This window comes from Esox lucius, chromosome 24 (assembly GCF_011004845.1).
Source record: "Esox lucius isolate fEsoLuc1 chromosome 24, fEsoLuc1.pri, whole genome shotgun sequence".
In the NCBI taxonomy this organism is placed as follows: Eukaryota; Metazoa; Chordata; class Actinopteri; order Esociformes; family Esocidae; genus Esox; species Esox lucius.
The window spans coordinates 22,667,771-22,685,988 of NC_047592.1; the positions used below are offsets into that span (position 1 = coordinate 22,667,771).

An 18,218-nucleotide genomic window follows, 5' to 3' on the forward strand; every position below is an offset into this window, starting at 1 on the left:
TAATACTAAACAGCAACTACCTTCAAAGGGAATGCAAATACATACAAATGGTATCCATGAGTTCGTCTGACTGGGGAAACAGATAGAGGGCATCAATGCTGAAGTCTTGAACTAAACCTTTAAGGCTGTCAGTCAAGCGTGAGTGTTTGGCGATAAGGATGGTGTGAAAGTCTGTTGACAGATACAATGGGTCCATAAGGGCATGTTTATGTTTCAGTGAGACAGGGAGTTACAATATTCTCAGGTTTCTACTGGATTTGCTGGCCATAAAACTATAATTTGGCATTTATAATTAGGCGTTCTAATGGAAATAGATGTCAGATACTGTAAGCAGCATGTTCTTTTGAAACATATTGTGTAGCCCTAAAATGCTGCATTTATGCTATTTCACTTTTTAATTTCTTCCTTTCAGTAAAGCTATGGCTGCTACCCTCTACTATCCCAGCAATATTGACCCTTTACCCTTATTTTAGTTTTTTCGAGTGATTGTTGTTTTAGGCGGTATGAGAGAAAAAACATCAGTTTTAACACGTTCTAAACCACATAAGCAACCAAAACGAGGATGCATGTGTCTAGCTTTATGCAGTGTGACCTACAACAGTAATTATGGATTAAATGCCTGACTCAAGGGCACAACGCCTTATTTATTTCCACCTATTTGGCTCAATGGTTAAAAATAGCACATTTTGTTTAAATACATAGAAATACTGAGCATCAACGAAACAGTATGTTCACAAAATGTGATAGTGCATACACATTTTTCCACACGGCTTAAAATAACTGGACATCAACCAAGAATGGGAAACCGCTCCACTCACGGGAACACAGGCGGGCTGAAGGCGGAGACCAGCGCTCCGGTGTAGATGGACAAGATAGAGATGATGACGCAGGCCAGGAAGACGGACGCCAGCTTGTTCACGTATTTCACCCCAACGAAGACCAGCAGCGCCATCAGCAGGAGGAAGATTGAACCGTAGACCCTCATGTTGTTCAACATGGCCGCTCCCTCGCCGTCCGGGCCGATGGAAACAAAGATGGCCGCCTTTGGGGCTATGTACATCTGAGCCAGATAACAAACGTTTTGCGTCAAACAATGGATGTGGATGGGCGTGTAGTGATGTCATTCACACAACAGCGGTGATGAGAGAAGGGGGGGGGGGGGTCATTTGATGGCGGATCCGATGATGGTTATAACAGATGATGATGATTATAGTCAGGAAGAATGATATGATTAAGATTCGCCCCACCAGCAGGATCTCGATGGCCCCCAGGATGTACATGTGTGTGTGTGTGTTTTGCGGGTCCCCACCAGCAGGATCTCGATGGCCCCCAGGATGTACATGTGTGTGTGTGTGTGTGTGTGTGTGTTTTGCGGGTTCCCACCAGCAGGATCTCGATGGCCCCCAGGATGTACATGTGTGTGTGTGTGTTTTGCGGGTTCCCACCAGCAGGATCTCGATGGCCCCCAGGATGTACATGTGTGTGTGTGTGTGTGTGTGTGTGTTTTGCGGGTTCCCACCAGCAGGATCTCGATGGCCCCCAGGATGTACATGGCCCCGGCGAAGGTGGTGCCGAGGTAGAAGCACAGTCCCACCGCCCCCCCAAACTCCGGCCCCAGAGAGCGACTGATCATGAAGTAGGAACCGCCCGCTGGGGAGGAGAGGGGGAGGCAGACGGGGGTGGATTCGGGAGGAAGGGGAGAGAGGAAGAGGAGACAGGAGATAGTAGGAGAAAGAGGGAGATTGGGGAGGGGGTAGAAGGGTGAGAAAAGAGGAGAAAAAGAGAGGGAGGCAGGGATGGAGAGAAGAAAGAGTGATGAGTGTTAGTATCATTAGGGGGCACTACAGAATTATGAGGACAAGAGAGAAAGAAATAGTCCCAAATGACACACTTTTCCTTGCATAGTGCCCTACGCGTCGTTTTGGCCCCGTGGTTTCCATATTTTTACAGAAGAGGAATCATTGGGAGACACTTGAAGGTGTGAGATGGGTATTGGTCTCCGATGCGGAGCCACTAATGTGAATGGAGCCAGGAGCGTTTCCTTTGGACTAGGGCTCTGCATATACACTACTTCTGACCAAGGAGGATACTTACATGTAGGGCATATATCAGGGATAGGTAAGAGGGATAAGAGGGTGAAGAAATGTTACCTGGCTCACAAACAGGTAATGGATTTCTTATTCAGAGCATGTTTTAGTTGCCATCTACAATGTCGGAGGGAATCGATCCAAATTAATCCATCTTATTCAAAATTCTCAAGACACATTTGACCTTTGGGATGTATGTGGTGTGACCTTGATTTAAGCACAGGCGAATGGTATTGGTAGGGGAGTACACTGTTTCAATCTGAATAGTAAGCGAGATGGAGAGACAGTGGACACCAAATTAGGGTTGGACAGACAACTCCCATCCGCCTGTCCAATCTGAGTAAATAGATTTCTTTTTTGGAGGGGTGCTCATGATTTGGAACTTTGACACCAAACCAACTGTTGGTGTACGGGCCAAAGACCTCCATTTTCATGGAACTGAATTCATTAGGCTATTACGCTTCCACAGGCCCATTGTTCTGGTCAATGGTGACATGAACTCCACTGAGCACCAGTAAACTTTGGCCAAATGTCCCAGTTCCTTCTGCCAGCAGGTTAACATTTACTGCATATCACAAGAAACAGTTGCCTGACCACAAAAATCAACACAGTGTGTACTCGACAAATCAACAGTGTGTACTTGACAAATCAACAAAGTGTGTACTTGACAAATGAACACTGTGTGTACTTGACAGTCTGCATGCTTGGTTGTTCCCTGTGATTTCTACATTGAAATTTAAATTAAAGGAAAACCCAACACTGTCTCAGTAAGGTGAAGAACAGCTTCGATGCCCCTTGGCAGGGAATCTAAAAGTCTCTGTAACCCTACTGGAGGGATGGAACACCATTCTTCCAAAAGATATTCCCTCAGTTGGTGTTTTGATAATGGTGGTGAAGAGCGTTCTCTAACATGTAGGTCCCAAATCTCCCATAGGTGTTTAACGGGGTTGAGATCTGGTCATTACGAAGGCAATGATCCACATGATCATCATACTCATCAAAGCATTCAGTGACTCCTCGTGCCCTGTGGATGGGGGCGTGGTCTTCCTGGAAGAGACCCAATAATGAGCCCACTTTCAAAATCACTTCGATCCTTTCCTCTTGCCATATTGATCCAACTTCGAGGTCAAATGGGCCGGCTCAGCGTTTTTATACACGCTACAGAGTATGATCGAATGTTAATTGTTCAATTGTGTCATTTTGTTCCTCCATTTATTTATTCAATATGCCATTGGTAAAAGAAAAAAAGATACATACTTAAACCTTGTTTCTGACATTTACAATGGCTGTCAATCGTCGGCTATAGATGGTATCGTTATATTGCCAACCATAGAACAAATGCTGTGTGGAATCACAAACTACTTTAGCTGGCCTTGACTTCAGCAGGTAGTACTTCATCTAAGGACTGAACAACACGAGCAACACTGAGAGAGCAAGTAGGCAAAATTCCACCAAATATCCACAAAATAACTACATTTGTGAATCTTGGGAAAGTAACAAGAATGTGTTTTAATTAAACACACTTGGATTAGGACAAGACAGAAGGATTGTAAGAATGCAGGGATGAGAAGGTAAGGGCCAGAATACCTGGTACAACTCCATTGGTGGCGATGGCGCTCATTGAGATGGCAGTCAGTAAAGTCTGCGGAAGGAAAGAGGAACAGAATGCATCATGCAGAATAACTGCGGCTGGCCTCCGTCATACATATGAAGTGTGTCAAGAAATGGCATTCCACCTATTGAGTTACAGTGTTGTGTCTGATGCCTGGGGCTTTGTGTGCCCTCCTTTTCATTTAGCCCAAACAACAGGGGTGGGGGGGAACAGTGTGGGCAGGTGGGGCTCAGGCTGGGGGGTACACCGTGAGCAGGAAGCTTTTGGTTAAGGGAGGGAGGGGAAGGTATTCACAGCTGCTTTTTTTGGCTTTTATTTTGTTCTTATTACCATTTCTGGCTTTGTAGCAAAAAAAGGGGCACATCAATTGAACGTGGCTGTTTCTGTCCTCCTGTTATCGCCGTTGGTGATAAAAACTAGGCGAAACAGCAAAAGCAGCACAGTTGGAAGGGAACAGGGTTTCATTCAGGAAGCCGGAAATCCATGAACATCAAGGCACATCACCTCTACAGGGCAGGTTAACAACAAGCCTGTCTCAGTAATCTTCTTATATCTTATCTTAAACACCTCTCTGTGTTTAAACAGCTGGTTGCAATTGTTTGTGTGTATGTATGTGTGTGCGGGTGTGTGTTTGCCTGCGCAGAGTGTGCGTGTGTATGTATGTGTGTGCGTGCGTGTGCGTGTGTGTGCGTGCGTGCGTGCTCGTGTGTGCGCGTGATCCTTACACAGCAGCAGCAGATGAAGACGATGCAGAGGGCCTGCAGCACCCCGGCTGTTCCCACCACCCAGGTGAGCCGGAGGAACAGTATCACCCCAAATATGTTCTGCAGGCACGGCAGGTACACCCCCATGAACGTGCCCATCTGAGGAGACTGGCAGGGAGACAGACCATTCAGTAACGGGGGGAGTTCATTAGTAGTCAACGTAACAAAAAGCAGTTATTCGAGAAGGGCAGGTACTGTACTCCAGGGATATTAGGGAGAGAATTCCTCCTGAACACTACACTTTCAGAGGCCTCGGTATAGTTTTACCTGACTTGGAGAATGACACAGCCATAAAAAAAACAATTCCCTTTCTGGGAAGGACACTAAACGATACCAAAAAGATGATACAGTTAGTATTGCGAAGGCAGGGACTGAGACCACTGCACCATTTTGGGGGGCCTCCCATTTCAGTCGTGAGGATACAAGTTGCCGGTCCAGCAGCTGGGAGGTGCTTTAAGGATAGAGTACAACCTCAAAGCATTATGGGAAGCCCAGTGTTTCCTGACGTTACACAAACTTAACTGCCTGGGATTACAGAACTATACCAGACCGTGATGAGAAAAATAGTGTGTGTGTGTGTGAGTACCTTGTAGGCCTTTCTTTTCTCCCCTATGCTCTCGGCCTCCTCATGCTCCCTTGCCCCCTGGGTCAGGTTGGTGTAGTTGGCCAGGCGGTTGAGGAGGGAAGACACCTTGGGTCTCGTGTCCATCTCCTCCTACAGAGTGGGATAGAGGGAGGGAGGCGAGGAGGGAGGAATAAAGTGGAAGAAAAGGAGGAGAAGCAAGAGAAAGAGCGAGTGAGAAGGGAAACAAAGAGGGAGAGATTAAACCATAGTAAACATTTTGATTGATTGATTGATTGACGTTTGCGGCTCTAACCTCAAACAGAGCCAGGTTTTTGTCATAAAAGTCATCGTCGTCCATCCCATGAGTGTTGTTGATGTAGACGCTGGACATTTTGGCATTACCATCTCCTGCTGAGAGAAAGACAGGGAACATGGATGTTTGAGTGTGAGTGTGTGTGTGTGACAGAGCGTTGTTAAGGGACACAGATTAGACATTTAATCAGGACAGACCCAGGCGAGTCAACTAAGAGATGACGCGGAGCCACAAGAACTAAATGTCTTCCCCTGTTCCAGAACGTTCCTGAGGATTCTATTTCAGTGATGGGCCGCTCTGTGCAGGCCTGGTCTCCAGTGGACGCCACTTCCTTTCTGCCCCCAGCTGAAACACAGTAGGGTGGAGGACGGCCGGCGACCCCGGTTCAGTTCTCCCTCCGTCAGCAGGGACAAGGAACACGTACGCGTGCACGCCACCACCTTCGTCAGCACTCTCACTTCCCTCTCTCCACCAGGGACTGACTTACACACACACACACACACACGCGCGCGCGCGAGCGCGCGCTGCTACGAAAGCAAGTCTGACCGACTAAGTCTTCAACACGCGCAAGCGTGATTCATGTGACGGAGTCACGCACAGCAACCCAGACAAAGACATACTGTCCACAAATACGCCCCATCCTTCCTGGTTAACATTAGTTAACATTCAGACAGCGCTGCGCACCACTTCCTCACACAGCACAACCGTTTCCAGTCGCACAGCCTCCTAAATATTGTGACCAGGACATCTTGTTAAAAAGCACCAGCGCACGCAGTAAGAAAACAACCCGGATGACTGTGGCTGTAATGATTAGACTTTATCACAGCCTCTGGGCTCTAAAATGAGAACAGGCGATGCCAACCGGATCAGCGCCATCCGGTGTTAGTGAAACATCTGTATAGGGCTCTGCCCCAGTAAACCGGCCCAACACAGACCCAGTCTGCGCAGGGTGGTCGTGTCAGGCAGGGGGTGGTGAATGACGCGGGCAGCTTGGCCCAACCGACTGAATACCGCGTGCTGCATTGTCACACACACACACCCCTCTGTCCAGCCCCTGTCCTCCCCTGCTGCACGGCTCCACACCTCAGCTGTGAGTCGGCACGTTTTAATGAGCCCCGCTGCGCGCTACCTTTGCGCGTGTGCCTTTCATCCCGTTTGTTCCCCTGGGACATGGTGTGAGTGCGTGTCTGTAGGTCTACGGTACATATTGACAGTGCTTAGCGGTGAAGCTGTGTGTGTGCGGTGTGTGCGGGTGTGTGCGGGTGTGCGTGTGTTCGATGGACCGCGTCGTGATGTGAGGAACTAAAATGTGTGAAAATGTATCCAGCCTGTCCAATTCAATTACTGATTTGTGGGTGAGACGGACTAAAAAGACGGATTTCGGCACGCAATCTCTGAAAATAACATTGCCTCATTCTCACCACAATGTTTGTCTGTGACTGTCTATGTCTATGTCCATCTCAGTCTGTCTATCCCTGTGCCTTGGTCCCTGTGCCTCTGTCCCTGTGCCTCTGCCCCTGAGCCTCTGCCCCTGAGCCTCTGTGTCTCTATCCCTGAGCCTCTGTCCCGGGCCTCTGTGTCTCTATCCCTGAGCCTCTGTCCCGGGCCTCTGTGTCTCTATCCCTGTGCATCTGCCCCTGTGCCTCTGCCCCTGAGCCTCTGCCCCTGAGCCTCTGTGTCTCTATCCCTGTGCCTCTGTCCCTGTGCCTCTGCCCCGGGCCTCTGTGTCTCTATCCCTGTGCCTCTGTCCCTGTGCCTCTGCCCCGGGCCTCTGTGTCTCTATCCCTGTGCCTCTGCCCCTGAGCCTCTGCCCCTGAGCCTCTGTGTCTCTATCCCTGTGCCTCTGTCCCTGTGCCTCTGCCCCGGGCCTCTGTGTCTCTATCCCTGTGCCTCTGTCCCTGTGCCTCTGCCCCGGGCCTCTGTGTCTCTATCCCTGTGCCTCTGTCCCTGTGCCTCTGCCCCGGGCCTCTGTGTCTCTATCCCTGTGCCTCTGTCCCTGTGCCTCTGCCCCGGGCCTCTGTGTCTCTATCCCTGTGCCTGTCCCTGTGCCTCTGCCCCGGGCCTCTGTGCCTCTGCCCCGTGCCTCTGACCCTGAACCTCTGACCCTCTTGTCCCTGTGTGTCTGTTTGTTTCCTGTGTGTCTGTTACTGAACATCAGCAAGTGTAAATCAATTCCTGTTTGTTTCTCCTTTCCCGATTATAAACAATTAGATAGAGGCATCCCCAATTAGATTAATTGGTAGAGATGATTTCAGGAGCCTGTAATTGCACAACACTCTAACCTTGAAACTGATGCCATTGGCAAGACTGATTATGGAGTCACATCACAAACAATTTATCAATACGTGTCAAAACGGCACGCACACACACACACACACACACAGCAGTAATTGATGCGTCACCTTGCTCTGTGTAGGTGCGGTCAGGTGTCTCGTTGCCAGGTGCGGTGGTGCTGAGCCCTCCCGAACCCTCGCTCATTGGGTCGCTGCGGTTGACGCTCTCTCGCGAGCCAAAGTGTACATGGCCGTGCCCACTGGACCGGGAGCTGATGTCAGGTGAGGTATCCGACAGGCCAGGGAGGTCCTCTGCCTTGGTGGGCGTCACCGTGAACCGTACCGACGCCATCTTCGGGGTCTTAAAGGAGCGGGTAAGAGGTAAGGGGTCACTAACTACACTAGCTAACCAATGCTAAGCGAACCTGCGCTAGGCTCAGCTAGGTAGGCTAACCAAAGCTTGGCCAATGAATCCTGAACTAGACTGACATCTGAACCTCCCCATTGAGTTGGACTTGTTTTATTGGCACTTGCGAGATGAATTTCAAGACGTCTGCACCAATTTCCCCTCTGATTAATGTGTAACGGTTTAACATAGTCCACAATTTAAGAACTATTAACAAATAAATTTGTCTGAGTGTGCTTAACCTGTCTTTCTGGGAATATAAAAAAAGAACATGTTAACGTTAATGTTATTGCATCTCACTGCTTTATTAGAATGCAGATGAGCATGGTATGAGCTTATGTGTGCTTGGATATGCCCCAATAACCTGATGATGAGCTTAAATATGACTGAGTATGGCTGTCCACACAGAGGCCTAGAGAGTGTCAAATCTGCCTCTGCACTTCTCTAGAAATCCCAAGTAATCATAGGTTGGTTTTCATCCTGTGCGGTTACATGCACCTCACTAATGGCTTAGATTTCCTCTGTGGATGACCACAATGAGTGACCAATTATGGACTGCTGAGCATAGGGAAGGGGGTGGTGAAGGAAAGAAAAAGGAGGAGAAGAAAGGAGGAGAAGAAAAGAACACACACTATTAGATTTAATCATGCATTTAATCACACATCTAATTGTTTTTATGAATCGGTTGGTTCAAATGCTGTATGTGAACTCGCTCATAGCCATGGTATATGAGATTATGCCAATGGTTTGACATCCCATACCTTTCTAACATTATTAGTGTGTTGGTAATCTGTTTATACTAGCAACAAGGCATATCGTGGGTTTCTGGTATATTCCCAATATACCACGGCTAAATGGTATATGGCACTCCGCAATGTGTTGTGAGTGAGAAAAACTCAGAAAAACCAGCATAGGCCTACTTGAAAGATATAGCATATATTAGTATCTTCACACACTCACATGATACATTTACTCAGTCACTAGGAACACAGAGTTATTATTCAACCCAAAGCCTTATTGAGCAAGCAGTGAGGTGAGGTCAGATATTTAAAGCATTCCCCTATTGCAGGGATGAGCAAAATATGTCTTCAAGGGCATGAAAAAGAAAAACACTCAAGGCCATTCTTAAACAAATTAAACTAGATAAAAGGTATGCATAAATGATAGGGAACCTTTTACTGATGAGATACCACTGATACTCTGGGCTCCTTACTTACACAGCATGGTTATCAGGTTAGATAAAGACCTAAATATAGATTGTCCCAAAGGTAGAACCAAAGTCTTACTAAAGGCATTTGTTTTCATTCAAGAGTGATGAAATCTCTCACATCCTAATCTGACAGAGAACAACAGTGTAATGTTTTCACACTGCTCTGGAGGAAGCGAGTCGGGCGAGAATACTGAACAAGTTCCCTTCTCTCTCCGACTCAATCTGTATTGTGGTTCAGTTGAGTAGGTGCTTTGGTGCGGTTTATAATTTAATTATTATACAAGAGCGGTTCCAACCGGTTGAGCCAGTAGCTGCTCTAGCCGAGCCACATGCGGAGGCGAATAGGCGATGCACACTGATTGCATTGCGCGAGTGCACTTCTCGACTTCATTGAGCGGTCGACATAGACTTCTTTAGGTAAACTAAGAATACTGTAGCTCACAGGTCCGCAACACTGCGAGTTCTTCTCGTCTTTCTAGTATTTTACTAGGCATTTTCTAGCAAGACGGGGTGTGGCAAATAGTTCAAAGTAAATTCAATGTTGTAGACATGAACTGAAGATATCCAAAATACACTTGCTACATGACAAGGGAAATCCGGAAAGTAAGGGCCAGCACACTATAGCTGTGTCAAACTAACCAGTTTACACTAACGTCTGAATGAGACATCAGTTTAATCATATAGCAATAATGTAGTTAATAGCCAGACGCGTTTTGACGCGATAAGACAATTTAAGAGTTGTGCTCGCTGAACAAGATTCAAATGTCCAGATTGAACCGGCAGATATACGCCTAGGCGCACTTGCTTGAAATACATAAGAACAGGCTAGTTTTGCTTTACCGTACTAGCTGGCTGAATAACTACCCTCAAACGTTAAGCCAATTATAATTTCTAACTAGCCTGAACTGGTCAGGCACATTTATATACATACATTCCAAGCGGTTTTATTGTTCTTTAAGATTTAACAGATTAATGTTGCTACTCACAAAGCCTGCTTGCTTCAGCGTTTTTGTTGACAAAACGATGCGGCATGTCATGTACTGTACGTACCGTTAGCTATGCAGCAGTTCCGAGACTGTATTATTAAGCAAGATATTTTCGGAAATTGCTACCTTACAAATATTCTGAAAGATTTAGTGTATGTTCACGTGTCAACTTTTAATTCATGAACTCGAAATCAAGTAGCTTATAATTCGGCCACGTTTGTCTTATCAAGGAATCCTCTCGAAACTCTTGACAGTAAACCTACTTGTCCGTATCGGTCGATTGTCGTTGGTTAAATGTACTGTGTCAGTAGCTAGCTAGCTAGACGTTACATTAGCCACGCTGATAAAATGTGACAACTGAACGGACCAAGTCACATGTACCTTGGTCAAAGATTAGATATATACAGATAACGGAAATACACCACTAAAATATGTAGTCATACTGTACATACCACGTAGCTAGTCTGTTCCTGTGCCTTTTGTATCCAGCTGTTTGGCTAGCTACTGTTGCTGTTAACTGAATTGAAAAACCATGCTACCTAGCTGGTATGCATGTATTCTCATCCTTTCTTGTCGGCACTTTGTCCAACAGTCAGAAACGCGCGCTCCGCCTTTCAGTTCCTCTTTCGCTTGCCGTAATTTCGAAATCGCGCATGCGGAGACGCGATAAATTGGAATCAATCACAAACAAGACTTGCCCGAAAGTTCTATCAACTTCAGATGTGTGTAACAAACTTGTAGAGATCTGTAGTTTTCACCATTTTATTCTCAAAAAAAAAAAGCTGACCATTACACTATTTAACAGTTCATCTTTAAACTGAAACCACATTTATATGGATTAAGGACAATCATATTGCAACAGTCCAAAAAGATACATTTGTTTTGTATGCATATTGAAATGAAATATAAAAATTTTATTCAGTCTGAGAGGCAAAGAACATGAAAAGATCAAGCTAAAATGTAGTATGAACAGATTTTTCAGACTGATCCAAAGCCATACATACAATCTTAAAACCCATCTGCACCCCTCTGGGCCAATGTCTTAAACAATGAATCACAGGATCTTTCAAACCAACTGATGATACTTCAAATCCTGATTGACACTACAGGGCCATGCTGAGCTGTACCAGTTCACATCCATCAGTTGCTGTAACTTTGCTGAAAAGGTCATTGAGATATGAACATCTCCAAGTCGATGCCGCAGGCCTCTGGTTCAGGTCAGCCCTGTAGTATAAATCAAGCATATAGTTCTTAGTGGATGAGAGTTGGTGCCATGCTTCAATCACAGAACAGGTCTGGGCTGCTGGGTGAGAAGGAGCCCAAAGCGTTTCTTCAGGGTCACCCGGTGCCGGGAGAACTTGTCGTCAGGCGAGAAGCGGGCAGGATGGGCAGAGCTGGTGGGCTGACCCAATAGATCCACCTTCTGTTGGGCCACGGAATAATCAGAGAGAAGGATGTGAAAAATAGAGATAGCATGACTTAACATGTAGCTTAGTATAACACTTAACAGTCTTCTCAGGTTAGGGGACCAAAATACATTTTACATATTCATTTTAGCACTGGATTCAGGGCAGCAGATTGACTAGTGGTCAGAGCATTGGCCAAGTAACCAAAAGGTGACAAATCTGTCATTCCTTCAGGAAGATAGTTTAAAAAAAACAAATTGCTCCTTTAAATGTCTCCATAAGAAAGTTTCCTAAAGTTTAAAATGTTCAATTGTAACACCTGATTAAATGAGTTAAATATTTTATAATAGTTCATTTTTATATAACTTTTGTAACTAAATTATAAACATTTTATAATTTATCACAACAGTTGTCCATTAGCAGACAGTAGTGGATGCATACAAACTTATACTGGCACCCCTGATTCCCCTTGTAGGAATCAAACCCACTACACTGGCACGGTAGGCCCCACACTCTACTGACTGTGCTACACAGGGCTGACAAATTAAATCAGGTGTCATTTTGACCCAGGAAAAGTATAAATTGTCATAAGTGTTTTGACTGCTCCATTTTCTACATGATGTTCTGTGTAGTGTTTGGATACATGGACCAACTCCTCAGAATGGATATGAATTGTTTCATCAATAAGTGTTAAGAGGTGTCATCCAAGCAGGACCAAATGTAGACAGCCAGAGCACAGTATATTGCCAAAAAAAACAGGCAACCCCAAGCCTGTCAATGTACTTAATCAGTTTTGCTGACACAGATTAAGCCTTGTCCTGGACTAAAGAAATCATGCTCAATGGAGATTTCTATTGAGCTTAATTATTTATTCTAGAACTACCTGCAGGAGTACAAGGACAGCGGTGCAACTGATCAGCACTGTCTGGGTTGGGGGTTACTTATATATTATTGCTTTCCCTCTGTATGCTATAGCAACTCCAGTCAACTAGTGCTGTTGACTGGAGAACATGTTCTTCCTGCAAATGGGATTCCATGACTTAAGGTGTAATATGGTGGAAAACTCTCCTCTACCAAATCCACAAGGAGGTGCTGCAATGAAGCAGGCCCTCAACACAGCTACTCCCAACTAGCGCAGTAGAGTCAAATAACTCTGCGTGGTTCACTTGATTCACCAATTCTCACAATGGTTGCTCTACCAAAAACTACTCACAAGCAACTAAGCACTCAAAACTTGTTCACCAGTCAACCACTACAACAATTTGCGGGTGCCCAATCCAGTCATGCCTTCACAACACCTACCCTGCCAGTTTGCATGGCCACATGCGAGCCCCCTGGGCATCGTAACACTGCAAGCATTTGAATTAAAAGGCAGTGACTCTGTGCCATTCGGAAGCCCTGTTTTGTAGCCAATACAACGTCCCTTTTCTCCTCCACACACTATGTAGCAGGAATCATTTTTGTGACTACGGAATGCATAAAAAAGTCCGGCCTCTTGTTGTTCAATTTCCAAAATGGCTGAGCCAAAGCCTGCAGCTAAGGGAAACTTGTGACAAACACTACACCTAATTTCACGGATTGATTATTAGAAAAGTAAACGTTAAATTTTTAGTATACGTTTTACATATTTTTTATAATCAAACGTAACCCAACTGCATTACGCCGTTCTTAATACAATACTGTATTTGGAGAAAATGCAAATTTTTAAGCGCTTAAATATGTAACGTTTTTAGGTTGGAGGAGTGAATACATAATTATAAAATGTTATTTTATTCAACATTCCTTTTTTATTGAGGTAATGTTAGGAAGCTTTACTTGTTAAGTGTTTACTCCCGACGTTATTTTCAGGCCGTATTGTATCCCATGCGAGAATAGGTCAACACCCTGGAGACCGCAAGGGTTCATCGTCGTCCCTTCCAGACTACAAAACTTGTCGCCTAGACCTAAAGTAGGACGTCAACTACGCAACTACAATGCATTAAAACGTACACAACTCGAAACATTTATTATAGAGTGATGCACAACAAGATTAAAACCATTCCAATCCCCATGGAATGTTACTGTCTATGTTAGCTTACTAGCTAATGTTGACTAGACGTTACTTATTGATAGCTATAACATACCTTCAGAGTGTAAACTCTTTCCCCGTTCTCGTTCAAGTAGAACTGCAAAAACATAGTGGCTGACAAGTAATGACTTGTAAGTTATAAATAATTTTATTTCACCACGTAAGTGGACTTCACTTCTGTACTCAAGGTAAATGTGGCGGTTGCGTTCAGCGATATGACTCCACGTGCATTTTTCTTTTCAGTATTTAAAGCGGATATCCGTGAAAGAAAATGAGACTGGCGAAAGGCTTATTGGGAACTTGAGTTTAATTGGCATATACTTTGTTAATAATATTTTTAGTACGTTCATATTTCTTTCAATTAAAAAATGCTTTTAGAATTGTTTTGGTGTCAACGGACCGCGGAATCATTGTTGTCAGAACTATGAAATGTTTTTTTTCGAAACAAACTAGAATAAATAATGCAAACTGTACAATTGTGTGTGCACCGGTTGCAAACATCCTCTACTACAAATACCATATAGGTAAGTGTTTTTATGATAAATTAATTGACAACAAGGAATACGGATAGTGACGTATTATTATACTACTGAAGTTACATTTTAATTACATTTTAGTTAATGACATTGCTAAATGTTTTATATATTATATTTTAGCACGGAAATAAAGATTTTCTAGTACCCCAACATATGAGTATGTTATAAATTATGACACTAAGTTCAGTTTTATTAACTATTGTTTTTGATGCATCTAGAGAAGTTGCAATAGTCCTATTATAGAGAGGAGAAATTAAGATGTTCTCTGAATATGACCAACTACTGGTAACAACACTTCAAAGAAAAAATATTTCCTATAAGCCCTGGTGATATCGAGCGGGTATCCATGATTACCTCTTCCTCTGGCAATGACCCCCACAAATAAGAGTCTGTAATGATACAGGGTGCAGAGCTCTTGACTCAGGTGGACCTGGAAAATCCCACATCTGGAACAGCAACCACCAGTGCAGCCAGACCCTGCAGTTCAGGTATTGATCCCAGACACTGAGTCTTATTCCTTCCCTCTCACAATGGCAGAATCAGTAGCATGTCTTAGATCAGAACTAACCCTTTGTGATAGAGGGGGCTCGGAGGATCCCATATCTACTTCAAGACCACCTCTGGTAGAAGAGGAACTGAACCCTGGGAAGTTCAAAACAGCGTCTGTTCCTAGAGTTACTCCTCCTTCCCAGGTAGACCTGGATAAAGTGTTTTCTGCTCTGAATCTGAGACCAGATGAAAACGCTGACATACACTCCGTGTACCCACAATCGGCATCAGTTCCACGTGCTCGGATAGAAAGGCGTCAACAAGCCCAGATACCGGCAGAGCCTCCCATTCCAGTCGAAACAGGTTCTGATACCCCAGAGGCTGACAGTGACCCAGCACAGTTTCTGTCAGATCATTCAGTCCAAAAATCACAGGACTCAGAAAATCCAATGTCTGCATCAGAAGAATCAGTTATTCCGATAAACACACGGTCCTACCAAATCCAGAGAGAAGCTGATGCTACTTGTCCTCACTTAGATTCTCATGAATTTGAATCAGTGCCACCATATTTACAAGCAGAATCCAACCCAGTTCTGTTTTGGCCATATCAGCCAGTCCCAGACCCAGTTTTCTTGACCAGCAAGACTGAGTCTAGTCTCTCTCTGAAGGCAAAATCATACTCAGAATCGTACTTTAGACAAGAACCAGATGCAGTGACCCTGGACCTGGACTCACAGGATGAGGACAAAGTCCTTGAAGGCCCCCACTTGGAACGTCTCCAACCACAGCTTGAGATTATCCCACACCTCTCACCCACACCACCACAGATGTCCAGATCCATATGTAATGGACCTACAAAGATGAGCTGTTGCTTAAATCTTATCCCAAGCTGCCCACCTTTAGATATAGACGGCCCTCAGGACATTCCTGCATATCACCCACAGATCAACCCCACCTGTCCTCAACCAGGGACTACATATCCTTCACTGAACCCTCAACCGGGGACTACATATCCTTCACTGAACCCTCAACCAGGGACTACATATCCTTCACTGAACCCTCAACCGGGGACTACATATCCTTCACTGAACCCTCAACCGGGGACTACATATCCTTCACTGAACCCTCAACCGGGGACTACATATCCTTCACTGAACCCTCAACCGGGGACTACATATCCTTCACTGAACCCTCAACCGGGGACTAACTATCCTTCACTGAACCCTCAACCGGGTACTAACTATCCTTCACTGAACCCTCAACCAGGGACTAGCAACCACACGCTGGCGCACCATCTTGACCCTAACGTTCCCAAAGCACTACTGTATCTTCAACCGAGCCAAGGCTCCCTCGGTCCTGTCCTTGGTTCTCTTCCCTGCCAGCCCCATCCTCCCCTGTCCTGGTGCCCCAGTGAGAGCTGTCCTTCCCTGGGAGTGTTTGAGAACTACCCAGAGTGGAAAGACTTCCGGGACATGGCCAAACGCTTCTACCCTGACATTGGACCTAGCGCAGAGGCTTTGGCCTGCTTCTTCATGTGAGTACATATCTGAAAGGACCTCCTACTTCCTCTGTAATGCAACAATTTAGCCACCTCGTAAGCACATTTAATTGTGGGTTCTTTGTTAGTATAACCGGTGACCAAGCCATACCTTTGTGACCAAGCTATTTCTTTCCTTATCTTTCCCTGATATTCATTCAATCTTAAAAATACGAGGCCCATGCACTGATTATACAGCGTCTCCCCATAGCTATTTATTCCTGTTTCATAATAGTGTATAGGAGTCGTGTTCAACTCTTACCTTACCAGCTCCAGAGACTGCTGGTTTTCTTTTCTACCTCATCATTAATTACACCCACCTCATGTCCCAGGTCTAATGTTTGAGGGATATATGATATACAATGCCTTCGGAAAATATTTTTGGGCCCTTCCCATTCTCCACATTTAGTTGTTTTATATACTTAGTTTATAATTGTTTTTTTATCCGATAAATCATTAAATTAAGTAAAATAAAAGCGATTTATGATGTTATTTTTATAAACATGGAAAACTCAGTAGAAGGCTCTAGTTAGTGTTAATTTTAGAGGGTTTAGACACAGATTTAGTTGTCATTGACTGCACTAACTATTGGCGTGTGTGTGTGTTCTCAGTCCTGTGATACGTTCCCTCTGTCTCCAGTACCCCTCGTTCCCCTTTAACCAGAGCGTCAGTGTAGCAGTGGGGGAGTGGGCGAAACTCCCAGACTACGACCGTATGGAATACTACCGCTTGGCCCAGAGGTAAAACCCAGGGGGTGTGTTTGTACATGCATGTGTCAAATTCCAACTGTGTTCTTTTAAACCATAATATGTTTTGTTTGTGTAATTATAAGTGACTAACTACATCATCATGAAATTACATTCCATGGCTATATAGCACCAACAAATGTGCCCTAATAGTTTTAAAGATATAGGAGAGAAAAGTGAATTTAGCAGTTTTATTAGATTTCATCATTAGTGGTTCTAAATTATGCCCTAGTTCCCAAGTGGCAGCCTATTACCTAAAACACAGGCAGCTCACTAGTTTAACCAAGGCCCAGAGGGCTTTAATATTTAGGGGAAAAAGTGAGAGTGGGATAAACTCGTCATTGAAGATCGGTTTGGGCAAAATAAGTAGTTAGACTAATGCATTTTGCAGAGTAACGATAAGTGCATGTTTACTGAAATAAATGGTAATTTGAGTCATGTGTGTGTATTTAACCTTAGATTTGTGGAGTTTGAGGTGGAGGAGGTGGCTGCTAAGGAAAGGTCAAAGGTCATACAAGGATCTCTTTCAGGGACCGGTCAAAGCGGAGCCCAGGCTGAGATGAAAGGTCAGGATGCCTGCATGCTTAGTACCGAAAGGTTGTGAGGCCACAGGTAACACTGAAACCACCAGTAGTTTGTCGTTCACACAGTTAAATGCACAGAGCCCATCGAAAAGACATTCTTCAGACAAGTGTACTGTGTGTGGGCTCGATACAGTCACATATCCAATTATATTTTCCACATAAAGTACAACACTGTGCTTTCCTCCCTCTGTTTCTTTCTATCACTTTCTTTGTTCTTCACAGCAGAATACCCGGGAAAGAGCAAGGCCATTGTGTCGGCCAAAGAGACAGACACCAAAAGCACCAACAGATATGACCGAACCAAGGAAATAAACCCAAGGGCCACCAAGATTAGCAATGGCCCTAGAGCGCCCCGTGCTGGCCGACAGGAGAAAGTAGACATCAAGGTACTGACAATGTTATCAGTCTGTCTGCAGCCCTTTGCAGACTAGAGATGAACATTAAAGCCACAGCATCTGATAGAATTTGATACACATGCAGGAAGGCCGCAGCTGCACACTGTTAGACAATTTGACAACCTCCCTCAAGGTCCTGGAGGAGCGTGCACTCGAGGAGTACTCGGTTGTCATGGAGGCCCTCCCTGACCCCGTCGGAGTCGGGGAGAGGTCAGAGTTCAGAGGACAAGGTGAAGATGGA

General features: G+C 45.0%; 2 protein-coding genes across 8 annotated transcripts in view; both read right to left on the reverse strand.

Moving 5' to 3' along the window:
* The window catches only part of LOC105030107 (solute carrier family 12 member 6), a 32,294-nt gene extending 21,480 nt beyond the window's left edge, over positions 1-10,814 (reverse strand). For 3 of the 7 annotated variants that reach the window (XM_029117695.2, XM_029117701.2, XM_029117700.2), the window contains exons 1-8: positions 10,669-10,814; positions 7,744-8,578; positions 5,342-5,439; positions 5,050-5,178; positions 4,425-4,571; positions 3,675-3,729; positions 1,520-1,650; positions 819-1,060 (exon numbers count right to left, since the gene is read on the reverse strand). In XM_029117695.2, coding sequence (XP_028973528.1) covers positions 819-1,060; positions 1,520-1,650; positions 3,675-3,729; positions 4,425-4,571; positions 5,050-5,178; positions 5,342-5,439; positions 7,744-7,966 — 1,025 coding nt within the window. In that variant the 5' untranslated portion in view covers positions 7,967-8,578; positions 10,669-10,814. Of the gene's footprint in view, positions 1-818; positions 1,061-1,519; positions 1,651-3,674; positions 3,730-4,424; positions 4,572-5,049; positions 5,179-5,341; positions 5,440-7,743; positions 8,579-10,216; positions 10,488-10,668 lie in introns of those variants that run through there. The other 4 variants (XM_029117696.2, XM_029117699.2, XM_029117698.2 and 1 more) reach the window with 4 other exon arrangements.
* A 150-nt stretch (positions 10,815-10,964) lies between these two features.
* On the reverse strand, positions 10,965-13,965 carry nop10 (NOP10 ribonucleoprotein homolog (yeast)). The gene is made up of 2 exons (XM_010903767.4): positions 13,746-13,965; positions 10,965-11,639 (listed from the first exon to the last, which is right to left on the reverse strand). The coding sequence occupies exons 1-2, from the start codon at positions 13,797-13,799 to the stop codon at positions 11,499-11,501; spliced, it is 195 nt and encodes a 64-aa protein (XP_010902069.1). The 5' UTR covers positions 13,800-13,965; the 3' UTR covers positions 10,965-11,498.
* Positions 13,966-18,218: the final 4,253 nt, after the last annotated feature.

Bases quoted from the DNA above. Each gene is read 5' to 3' on its own strand.
- nop10 (XM_010903767.4), bottom strand. From the start codon at position 13,799: ATGTTTTTGCAGTTCTACTTGAACGAGAACGGGGAAAGAGTTTACACT. The intron at 11,640-13,745 runs GTATGTTATAGC...GTGGCCCAACAG, and splicing joins AAAGAGTTTACACTCTGAAG to AAGGTGGATCTATTGGGTCA.